General features: G+C 44.0%; 1 protein-coding gene across 2 annotated transcripts in view; it reads right to left on the bottom strand.

Moving 5' to 3' along the window:
• The window catches only part of LAMA1 (laminin subunit alpha 1), a 175,691-nt gene that overhangs the window by 62,641 nt on the left and 100,379 nt on the right, over positions 1-12,671 (bottom strand). For both annotated transcript variants that reach the window (XM_019014254.4, XM_063699401.1), the window contains exons 23-29: positions 10,877-11,113; positions 9,084-9,227; positions 8,389-8,568; positions 7,288-7,473; positions 6,327-6,454; positions 5,578-5,698; positions 4,217-4,354 (exon numbers count right to left, since the gene is read on the bottom strand). In XM_019014254.4, the coding sequence (XP_018869799.3) occupies positions 4,217-4,354; positions 5,578-5,698; positions 6,327-6,454; positions 7,288-7,473; positions 8,389-8,568; positions 9,084-9,227; positions 10,877-11,113 (1,134 nt within the window). The remainder of the gene's footprint in view (positions 1-4,216; positions 4,355-5,577; positions 5,699-6,326; positions 6,455-7,287; positions 7,474-8,388; positions 8,569-9,083; positions 9,228-10,876; positions 11,114-12,671) is intronic.

The following is a 12,671-nucleotide window of genomic DNA, read 5'->3' as shown; positions in this document are numbered from 1 at the left end:
TGCCCAGGCTGGAGTGCAGTGGTGCAATCATAGCTCACTGTAGCTTTGACCTCCCAGGCTCAAGTGATTCTCCTGCCTCAGCCTCTCGAGTAGCTGGGACCAGAGGCACACGCCACCATGTTTGTCTAACTTTTAACTTTTTTGTACAGATAGGGGGTCTTGCTATGTTGCCCAGGCTGGTCTCAAACTCCTGGCCTCAGGTGATCCTCCTGCCTCGGCCTCCTAAGTAGCTGGGACGACATGCATGAGCCACCCTATGTGGCATTTCCAGTTAAATTTTATATCATCCTTTCGACCTACGGTCTTGCTATTAAAAAAGGTACACTTACTTTGGTTTTTTTTTTTTTGAGTTGGAGTCTCGCTCTGTCACCCAGGCTGGAGTGCAGAGGCATGATCTCGGCTCACTGCGAGCTCCACCTCCCGGGTTCACGCCATTCTCCTGCCTCAGCCTCCCGAGTAGCCGGGACTACAGGTGCCCACCACCACACCCGGCTAATTTATTTTTATTTTTATTTTTAGTAGAGACAGGATTTCACCGTGTTAGCCAGGATGGTCTCGATCTCCTGACCTTGTGATCTGCCCGCCTCGGCCTCCCAAAGTGCTGGGATTACAGGCGTGAGCCACCGTGCCCGGCCAAAAAGGTACACATTTTTAAAGCTAAAAGAACAAGCAGTTCTTGCCATCTGATTCCAATTTGAAATTGGCATTTGCTCAATTCATCTCTATTTACTCAGCCACTGGGCACAAGATTCCATGTCTGATGCAGCTGAATAGGTTTCCAGGATCAGTGAGGAACCCCTGAGCAAACTCCCAGGCTGACTCACACTTTTATCCTTGGCAGTGAGAGGTGATACAGAAAGACATCTTGTTACATGTTAAAAAAAGACTATTTTAAGTTCATTTAAATGTTTTTAAAATTCTAGTATTTTTCATTTTAAAGTTCTATTCCTATTTTTTTCCCTGATGAGGATAAATTTTACTGGGATCTACCTGACCTCTCAAACTCATCTCTCTGTAGAAGTAAAATTTGTAATCTCTCTCTTGAAAAGTAAATGTGTTAATGGCATGGCCTAAACCTGACAAGGAATAAATATTAGATGATGAGAGAGAATTGAAGATTTTCAGGTTTTCCATGGCTAACACCAACTCCCCCTGACTTACGACAGACTGTGGGCTCCCTAGAGAAGGAAAGACAAGCTGCCCCAAGAGTGGCAGGGAAACAAGGATCCCCTAATGAGAACCAAACTGTGGGCTGAATTAGTTGCTATGGGAAATGCACAGAGAATGCCTGCCAATATTTCACTGATGTAAAAAGGTTCAGACGTATCTCCCAGAAGGCAGTGGTAGGGAGTGGGTAACCAGGAAGAGGAGCTCCCAAGCTACCACCCTTGTCCTCAGTCTCCCCAGCCCCTTCCAAGTCATACTTCCAATCAATCACTTTTTTTTTTGAGGTGGAGTTTCGCTCTTGTTGCCCAGGCTGGAGTGTAATGGTGCGATCTCGGCTCACCGCAACCTCTGCCTCCCGGGTTCAAGTGATTCTTCTGCCCCAGCCTCCCGAGCAGCTGGGATTACATGCATGAGCCACCACGCCTGGCTAATTTTGTATTTTTAGTAGAGATGGGGTTTCTCCATGTTGGTCAGGCTGGTCTCAAACTCCCGGCCCCAGGTGATCCGCCCACCTTGGCCTCCCAAAGTGCTGGTATTACAGGCGTGAGCCACCGCGCCCGGCCCCAATCATTTTTATGATAACACCAAATGCTCAGTGACCTGAACATCCTATATACTAATGACAAAATCAGATCCAAAAAGGTCTTCATATCTACCTGTACAATAAGCACAGGGGGAGTGCTTAGGAGATTATGTTGAAGGGAAATAACTGCACTAAATCACAAAAGGATTCAAAAAACTGAGGATGGAAGGGAAGGTCCTGAGCTCAAAGACCAAGGAAGAAGGGACTGAGGCACTATACTGATGGGAAGAGTTCAAGGGTCTTGTGTCTAGTCAATGCCGTGAGGCAGCAGTGACAGGGCGGGTATGACTACCCTGTCCAGGCTGTGCCATGGAGACACAGCACCTCGAGTTAAGGAGGGAAGCTCCCACTGACTCCGGGAGCAAAGGCGTTAGGCTCAGGGCAGGATACCGAAGACAGACAGTGACATGCACACCACAGGCTGGTGAATGGACCCATGACCACTCCATCTGGCCTCCAGGCATGTGAGGGTATGTGACTTGGAGGGCTGAAGATTCAGTGCCTTTAGACATGGGAAAGAGGGATTTGATCAAGTAGTTTCACAAGGTATTTGTTAAGATCCCATCACTTTTCATGAATAATCTGAACTCATGGTTTATCTTAACAGCTCCAAAGAATAAAACTGCACCAACAGATGCATGGTCAGGGGCACTGGCTTAGAAAGAATCAGAGCTGCCCAAAGATGAGCAGAGCTGTTTTGGGAGTGAGCTCCCCATTGTTGCAGGTGTGTAAAATGTACACTAAATTACTGCCTGGCATGGCTGCTATAGTTCAGACTTAATATCTGAAGGGACAGCTGGGCGTGATGGCTCATGCCTGTAATCCCAGCACTTTGGGAGGCCAAGGCAGGCGGATCATTTGAGGTCAGGAATTCGAAACCAGCCTGGCCAACATGGTGAAACCCTGTCTCTACTAAAAATACAAAAATTAGCTGGGTGTGGTGGCAGGCGCCTGTAATCTCAGCTACTCAGGAGGCTGAGCAGGAGAATTGCTTGAAGCCAAGAGGCAGATGTTGCAGTGAGCTGACTGCGCCATTGTACTCCAGCCTGGGTGACAGAGCAAGCCTCCATCTTGAAAATAATAATAATAATAATAAAATCTGAAGGGACTCTGACAAGAATAGAAGGTCCACTGCAACCCTGAAATCCCATCCTCTAAACCCAGACACCATTTTTTGTTTATAATGGGTTTCAGTGACAGGAATTGTCAAAAAGAGGGAAAACCAGAATCAAAATGTGGCGGGAGGCAGATTGGGAGCCTGCAGTCCTAATTCCTCTCTTTTGGCTCCAGTGTTTCCTTGTGATTGGGCCACACCCAGGATCTCCAAGGCTTCGGGTGTGTCCTTGGTGGGCAGCTCATTTCCCTTCAATGCATTATTTTACCCAAGGTGAGTTAATCTTGGAACAATTAGTAATCAATGTTTCCACCTGAGTTACTGTAAAGCATGAGCCTTCAGGAGTAGGAAACGAATATCACATTATTTTGTTATCTGCTTCATTGGCTTAAGCTAAATCATGGACACAGGAATTTGTCCTCGGTCAGGGCTGCGAGGCTTCTGTCAGGGCCGCTTAGTCGTTTACAGTGGTCAGAGCTCTCCATGTGTCCCCGAGACCAATCTTGGCCTAGGAGAAGGTGGCTGACAAGCAAACACACACTAACATGTGAATAATGTGCTGTTATCATCCCCTAGAGAATATGCATTTTTTTAAAAAATGCAAGGAGAGGGCAATACTTTACACAGAGAAGTACATTTTCAACACTGGCATTAACTTATTTTAAAATTCCCAGGTGAGCCCCCAAACTTCATCGTATACAGTTCTCATCTATTTTGACTACAGCAACCAGTACTGCAATTAAAAACAAGGCATGCAACTACAGTCATGCATCACTTAAAGATGGGGATACTGCCTGAGAAATGCATCCCTAGCTGATTTTGTCACGGTGTGAACGTCATAGAGTGCACTTATACAAACCTAGATGGCACAGCCTACTACATGCCTAGGCCATATGGTAGAGCCTATTGCTCCTGGGCCACAAACCTGTCCAGCATGTTACCGTACTGAATACTGTAGGCAATTGCAACACAATAGGAAATATTTGTGCGTCTAACTATATCTAACATAGAAAAGGTACAGTAAAAACACAGTATTATAGTCTTATCAGACCACTGTCCTATATGTGATCTGTTGTTGATGAAAACGTCATTATTTGGTGCACGACTCTAATTCCCAAATTGATGCCCACAGATAAATTCATCAAGAAAGGAAAATTTATAAAAGAATTTCCACTGATAAGGTCAGAACCACTAAGCTATGCCGTCCTCAAGGAAATAGGTTTATATTTTATATTTAGCTAAATTTAACCTCTCAGTAAACCAAGGCACGGCTATGACTTAGACCAGAAATCTGACACTCAGCATCCACTTTACTTCTAAACTCAGGCAAGCACCCCCACAAACCAGCATACCAGACACTTCCCGGTGTTGGGGTCACAGGTGTCACTATGGTTGTTGCAACTGCAGGGCACACAAGGAGCAACCAGAGGGCGTGGTCCCCTGTCACTCCCTGCTGGGAGCTTCCCTCTGTGGTACCCAGGGGCACAGTCCTGAGGGGATGCAAAAGGGAGGACAAAAAAGTCTGATTAATAAGTGAGTGAAGGACTTGAATAGACATTTCTCCAAAGGAGACATACAAATGGCCAACAGGTATATGAAAAGAAGTTCAACATCTCTATCAGAGAAATGCAAATGAAAAAACACAAGGTGATGCCACCGCACACCTGTTAGGGTATCAACTATCAAAAAAAAAAAAAAACTAACAAGTATTGGTGAGAAACTGGACCTTGTATACTGCTGGTGAGAATGGAAAATGGCACAGTAAAAACCAGCAGCTATACCATTTCCATCCCTCCAAAGATGGAAAATACAAGTACCATATGATTCTGCAAGTCCACTTTTGGGTACATATCCAAAAGAACTGGAAGCAGAATCTCAAAGAGATATTTGAACCCCTATGTTCATAGCAGCATTATTCACAATAGCCAAGACGGGGAAGCCACCCAAGTTTATTCACTGACAGATTAACGAATAAGCAAAATGTGGCACGTATGTACAATGGAATATTATTCAGCCTTAAAAAGGAGGGAAATTCTGACACATGCTACAACATGGATGAGCCTTGAGGACATTATGCTAAGTGAAACAAGCCATTCGCAAAAAGACAAATTCTGTATTAATCCACTTATTTATTTATTTATTTATTTATTTATTTATTTATTTATTTATTTATTTTTGAGATGGAGTATCTCTCTGTCACTCAGGCTGGAGTGCAATGGCACGATCTCGGCTCACTGCAGCCTTCACCTCCCAGGTTCAAGTGATTCTCCTGCCTCAGCCTCCTGAGTAGCTGGGATTACAGGCATGTGCCATGTATTATATGTATCATATAAGAGGGCTGTAGAGTGGTCAAATACATAGAGACCAAAAGGAGAATGGTGATTGTGGGGGACTGGGGAGAGAGGATATGGGGAGCTAGTGTTTAATGAGTGCAGAGTTTGTGTTTGGGATGATAAAAAGTTCTGAGGATGATAGTGGTGACAGTTGTACAACAATGTGACTGTACTTAACACAACTAAACTGTACCCTGAAGAATGGTTAAGATGGAAGATTTTGTTATGTACATTTTACCAAAATTAATTTCTTTTTAATTCAAAAAGAGAAAAAAATGATATAGTAGATACACGTAAGTTCTGTTCATCTCTTGGAGTTGCTGTAACAAGCACATTTCAACTCAAACCCAGGAAACAGATTTCGACTAGAGTCTCCGTACCTGACATGAGAATCCCACAGTGCCAGGAGGACAGACACAATTCTCTAAAAGAGATGCAACCTCTTCTTCTGGGTGCAGCTTTTCAGCCTTTCTGCCAACCTCCATTGAAATGTTTGAGATTCTGTGCAGCCATCATGTTAAGAGAGGAAATGCTAACATTTGAAAAACTTTCTAGAAACATAGCACATGACCTAACACTTGCATATATATGAAACCAGAGCTTTCTTCCCTGTTTGGAGTAGTTCCTGCTTGTGATTATAAGTGAAGTGTGTTAAAGCACATTACTAACTGTCATGACACACTTTAGACATTTTAGAATTTAAAAATAATGTGACACAAGTACACCTAAAAGACCTCTTGAAGTGCTGATTTGGCCAAGACCTAATGGCTTTCTTTATGGGCTAAAGTATTAGATGAGTAGGTGACAGCATTCTTTATACATCATTACGAAGACACGGGCATTTCAGTTTTCATGTGCAGAAATAGCAATTTTTTTTTGCATTTTATCTTCAGCTAAGATTCCACCATTATGTCCTTATATTTTATATCGACATTAGCATGCTAGGTGGATACTTTAAGTTATAATTCACACATTCCATAATGATATTAATATTTAACAATGTTTTGGTAAGGAACTGAACTACATGGATTAATAAAAATAGTAGGTAATGGAAGTGAAGTGAGTCAAATTCTTTCAGTTTGCTTTCAAATATGAAAATAACGGTCAAAATTCTAGAAGCTCCAAGTACCTGCTCTGCTGTAATCCTTGACCATACGATGCCTTGATAAGGATGTACTCAACATCGCCGAGGACAGACATAAAATCCTCTCGCGTGACAGGTTTTTCAGAAACAGAGTTAAAATATTTCCAAAAATTCTGTAGAATGAAAAACACATTCAATTAAGCTCAGAGGCCAAATTCTGACAGGCATAAAACTTATAAAGAATAAATCCTTTTATAAATTTCTCCAGAAATGAGCCATGTTCTGTGCATGCCGCTGAGTGTAACTGACAAAGACCTCCTGAAACCTCCATGCGCAGGCGCAGTGTCAGTCCCATTATCAATAGATATGCATTACCTAAGGCAGTGCCAGCCACACAGCGAACATCCAGTAAACATCTGCTGCAAGAATAAACACTTCCCAAATCTGGGCAAGTCCAAAGTCTCCTGTACCACTATCTCTATGCAGGTTGAAAATAGTACGCCAAGATAAAGAATTTAAGATGCAGTGCCCACTAAATTGACATAAAACTAATATACATTTCTTGAGAATTTGAAATTCAAACTGTTTTTGGAGATCTTGCTAATCTCACTGGAATTTTGATCCCAGGGTCTTCCTGCTCGGTCTCTTTGTCGCACAAGCTGGAGTGCAGTGGCACAATCTCAGCTCACTGCAACCTCCGCCTCCTGGGTTCAAGAGATTCTCCTGCCTCAGCCTCCCAAGTAGCTGGGACTACACGTGTGTGCCACCATGCCTGGCTAATTTTTGTATTTTTAGTAGAGACGGGGTTTCATCATGTTGGACAGGCTGGTCTCAAACTCCTGACCTCAGGTGATCCACCCACCTCGGCTTCTCAAAGTGGTGGGATTACAGGTGTGAGCCACCGTACCTGGCTGCTCATTCTCTTATTAATGGCTTTCATCTTTCACTACATCCATAGCAAAGTCAATGTCTTTAAGGAACTTCTATGAAAAGATCCCATTATCACCTCTCTCATTGCTACTTCTTGTTCCTGTCTCACTCCATTCTCTGGGGCTGGTGCATCCATGTAAATGACTTGCTTTCTGATCCGACCACCTTTGATGAGAACTTGAGGCTCAAAATTGGAGGTGCCGACGCCATCCAAAGAATAGAAGGCCACGCTGTACTTCAGTTTGCCACCATAGGCCATGAGCTATCAAATAATAAAGTGTTGTTTACTTCTCTGACAAAGCTTTCATTTAAAAACATTTTATTGCAAGACTGCCACCATATGAGAGAAATCTTGTATCTTAAAAATACATCACATGGGTGAAATTTGTTGTCTGGAATTTGCTTCCTTCTAATTTCATTTAATTATGGATTATTAAGTTGACCTAAGTTATATAGTTCCTTTCGAGAAAACAAACAAAAGTGAGCTCCAAAATAACAAATCAATGTGGTAGTGATGCAAATTATTTTCAAGCTCCTTTAGATTAAAAATTTCTCTATCTCCAGGAGCACTGGGTGCATATTTGCAAATTGTAAAGATCAGGGTGAATTCACACACAGACTCCAATGTTTATATAAACAAAAATCCAAGTGATGCCTTTCATGATCTTTTATAGTAGTTTTTTCCCCCCTAAATGAGTGATAATTTCTTGAAAAGGGACTCCCAGGCCATAGCACCTAGGTTTGTACCAAGAGCATATCAGTAAACACAGTGGGTCCCATACCACGTAATGATATTTCAGTCAGTGACAAACCACATATATGACCATGGTCTCATGAGATTATAATAATAACGTTCGCACCTAATGACACATTCCCCTAGAATGTCTCTCCATTGTTAAGTGACACATGACTGTATATGTTTGTTGAATGACTGCTTTAGGAAGAACCAAATTAATATAACATGAACTTAAAAAACTTTTAAAATTAATGAAAAATTTTAAGGAACCATATATTTGAGGAGATTTTTATAAGCATTAAACTTCTCTGATCCCACTTAAAAGAGGAAATTAATAACTACTTCTTTAAATGACAGGCCGGCCCAGACTATGGTGATTTTAAACAATTTCTGTATATCCTAGGAAGCATGGACTGGCTCTCGGCTGGGTGTGCACCTCACCTGGTCTCCTTGGAACTGCTGCGGCAGCCGCCAGTAAAACGGCTCTGCACGGATGTGCTGCCGGACGGTGGCGGCATCCAGCAGGAAGTCGGGGGCCTGGTAGTAAACCCCCTCGGTCGTGCCCCTCAAGTTACTCTGAGAAACCACACGCAGAAGAGGTTGATCGGAGCCCAGCGTTACCTAAACCACGAAAGGAGGGGAAAGTGCACTTCAAAATGCGAACTTTCCACTCCAGTTTCATTCTTTAGATTCCATCATTGTTTCACAGATGAAACAGCTTCATTATTAAAACAGAAACAGTAAAGACTTTTCCTTTAAACTAAACATCTGGAAGAAAATGAACTGAAAGTGCTTTAAACTACTGCCATTTAGGGCCAAACTGTTGCTACACTGGGGAAACGTTCAATGATATGCAGAAGACGGCTGAGATTTTGCAGTTCTATCTTCTCTCCAATGAAAGCTTTTCATAGATTAGCTAAGGAACAACATGGACAGCCTTTAGTTCAAGTTCCATTTACTTCCTCGGCCAGCAGAAGCTGAGCTCTGATTCATGTTCTAACCCAAATTAGCTTCCTAGAATTTTGGATGCCATAAGAGCAAAATTTAATGTGAACACTTGGCTGTGTTTCCCATCCCCACCCACCTCCCAGGGGAGTGGGGTTAGAAGCAGAACGTTTGGGCTGTGTGTGACTTACTGGGGTCCTCACGTAGCCCTCCAGCTCTGAGCAGAGGTGGGACAGCCCGGAGCAGAAGCAGGGGCTGCAGCCCAGGGGGTTGTCTGCGCGGAGAGCGAAGGTGCCCTCTCGACATTCGTTGCACTGAGGGCCAAAGACATTCTCCTAAAGGGGAGCAAATAAAGGACTCGTTTTTGCCTAAAAAAGAGATGTGATTTCTGAACAGAGACAAAATAAAACACAAACATAATTTTAAAAATAATTATAGATGCACAAACATTAGTTTCCTCTAGCCAGGCCCTGAGCTTTCTGAGTGTCAGTTTTCTCAAAGATCCAATCAGTGATTCTCAAACACAGATGATTATCAGAATCATCTTGGAATTGTTTGGAAAATACAGAGTCCCTGATGAGAATGTCCTGAGACAACTCTGGAAGCCGCCTCGAGTCTCCAGGTGATTCTGATAATCCCTGGGTGTGAGTGCCACCGGCCAGGTGATAAATATTATTATTATTATTATTATTTAAGACAGAGTCTCGCTCTGTCACCCAGGCTGGAGTGCAGTGGCACAATCTTGGCTCACTGCAACCTCCACCTCCCGGGTTCAAGCGATTCTCCTGCCTCAGCCTCCCGAGTAGCTGGGACTACAGGTGCTCGCCACCATGCCCAGCTAATTTTGTATTTTTAGTAGAGATGGGGTTTCGCCATGTTGGCCAGGCTGGTCTTGAACTCCTGACCTCAAGTGATTCACCCACCTTGGCCTTCCAAAGTGCTGGGATTACAGGTATGAGCCACCGTGCTTGGCCCAGGTGATTATTAAGACAAGGCCTACTGCCCTACTCGTCTATCATCACAGCTATTATCATAAGATGTGGCAGAGTCTGGGCGCGGTGGTTCACACCTGTAATCCCAGCACTTTGGGAGGTTGAGGCAGACGGATCACCTGAGGTCAGGAGTTCGAGACCAGCCTGGCCAATATGGTGAAACCCCATCTCTACTAAAAATACAAAAATTTAGCCAGGCGTGGTGGTGGGCACCTCTAGTCCCAGCTACTCGGGAGGCTGAGGCAGGAGAATTGCTTGAACCCGGGAGACGGAGGTTGCAGTGAGCCGAGATTGTGCCACTGCACTCCAGCCTGAGAGACAGAGCAAGACTCTGTCTCTAAATAAATAAATAAGGTCGAAAACGGGGAGACTGATGCTTCCATTACTCCCAGGCCATGATATCTACATGAGTTTTCCTTCTTATCTCCAGTCACCCATCAGCTCATTACCATCATCAAGCCAGAGGGCTCCCATCTCACCACCCATGGGAAAAGGACCAGAGGAGGTGGCTCTGACCTCCTAATAGCAAAGCACATTGGGAAAACTAACGGAAACACACAAAACTTATAATGACATTGAAATCTTACCTCTTGGGAAAATAATAAACCCCGATTTCCTTCAATGTGGCCAGCACATACGGGAGCCCAGTAACTTCACAGGGATCACATCACAAATCCCGAAGCCCTGAGAAACCTACCTCACCTGCATACTCAAGATACACAGCCACTCAGCCTCTGGGATATATGATTAAAACTTCAGGGCAGTTTTCAAATCGGTTCCATCAACTGACACTTGTAACAGTAAAAATTCAATTTCAAAAATCATCCATCACTCTAGAGGAGCATAAGAGACTTTGAACTCAGATGCGGAAGGGAGTGTGAACTCACTAGAAAAAGCATCCCAAACCTGGCTGCTTAGGTAAGTAGTCAAAGCCCAGGAGTCATGATGAGGAGCCAGAGACAGGATGAAAGAGGAGGATGGATGGTAAATACCTTGCAAGGGCAGGCCCCGGTTTCCTCCACACAGCCGCAGAGACCCTGCTCCAGGTTGCAGGCGTCCCCTGACGTCCCCCTCAGGTCACAGTCACAGGGAACACAGTCGGGAAAGTCTCTGTAACCCAAGGAACACTGATCGCAGGCCTGGCCACCAAATTTTGACTTGCACTGGCAATGGCCGGTGACCACATCACACCGATGATGAGTCGACCCCACGAGACTGCAATTGCAGGCCTGAGAGATGGGAAAACCAACTCAATTAAAAAGGCAGATTTGATGCTTCCAAGTGCACACATATTTGAATTACAGGAAAACACTACATGTGGGGAAGTTCTACAAATGAACCATCTCTCTCTTGCTATTGTTGCATGGATTCACTTTGCCATGTGCCAACAGGAGACAGGCATTGTGTTGCCGGAAATCTGTGCATCTTAGTGGCACATGCGCACGGGGCCAAAATTGTGAACTGAAATTAAATTTACTAGGTCAAAACAAGTCTAACAAAATTACTGTAGAAATCAGGCCAGGCACAATGGTTCATGCCTGCAATTATGGCACTTTGGGATGCAGAGGTGGGAAGATCACTTGAGCCCAGGAGTTTGAGACCAGCCTGGGCAACATAGTGAGACCCCCATTTCTACAAATAATCAAAAAATTAGCTGGGCATGATAGCACATGCCTGTAGTCCCAGCCACTTGGGGGGCTGAAGTGGGAGGATTGCTTGAGCCCAAGAGGTCAAGGATACAGTGAGCTTTGATGGTGTCATTGCACTCCAGCCTGGGTGACAGAGTAAGATCCTGTCTCAATTAAAAAAAAAAAAAAAAAGTAATTTCCTCTTGTTTCCAAAACACAAACTATACCCAAATTTAACTGAAGAAGGCTACATAGAAAACTGGTGGCCTCACGGTTTGGATATAAACCCCCAATAAAGTGATTTATTATTTTCTCTTGGAAGATAGTATACATTGCACAATATATTAAAGGACACTCAAATATTTTTTGGATTTTCTTTTTTTTTTTTTTTGAGAGAGAGTCTTGCTCTGTTGCCCAGGCTGGAGTGCAGTGGCCCGATCTTGGCTCACTGCAAGCTCCGCCTCCCGGGTTCACGCCGTTCTCCTGCCTCAGCCTCCTGAGTAGCTGGGACTACAGGCGCCCACCACCACACCCGGCTAATTTTTTTTGTATTTTTAGTAGAGACGGGGTTTCACCGTGTTAGCCAGGATGGTCTCAATCTCCTGACCTTGTGATCTGCCCACCTCGGTCTCCCAAAGTGCTGGGATGACAAGCGTGAGCCACCGCACCCAGCCATTTTTTGGATTTTCTAACCATCAATGTAACAACTAGGTTCTTGAAGAAAACCTAGAATAAGGTGTCTTAAGGGTGTCGTGTCTTCCACTTTGATTCCTGTCATCTGCATTAAGGTGTATTGTTTTTGTTTTTGATTTTTAAGATAGAGTCTTTCTCTGTTGTTCAGGCTGAAGTGCAGTGTTGCCATCACAGCTCACTACAGCCTTGAATCCCTAGGCTCAAGTGATCCTCCTGCCTCAGTCTCCCAAGTAGCTGAGACCACAGGCGTGTGCCACCACACCAGGCTAAATTTTTTTTTAATCGTTATTTTTTGCAAAGACAGGGTCTTGCTTTGTTGCCCAGGCTGGTCTTGAATTCCTGGCTTCAAACGATCCTCCTGCCTCAGTCTCCCAAAGTGCAGTGATTACAGGTGTGAGCCACTGTGCCTGGCCCACATTGAGCTTTTTTTTTTTTAAACTCACAAAGCTATTCAACAGATTAAAGT

The sequence above is a fragment of the Gorilla gorilla genome, chromosome 17, assembly GCF_029281585.2.
Source record: "Gorilla gorilla gorilla isolate KB3781 chromosome 17, NHGRI_mGorGor1-v2.1_pri, whole genome shotgun sequence".
NCBI classification, from domain to species: Eukaryota; Metazoa; Chordata; class Mammalia; order Primates; family Hominidae; genus Gorilla; species Gorilla gorilla.
This window is presented reverse-complemented; position numbering and strand designations above follow the sequence as displayed.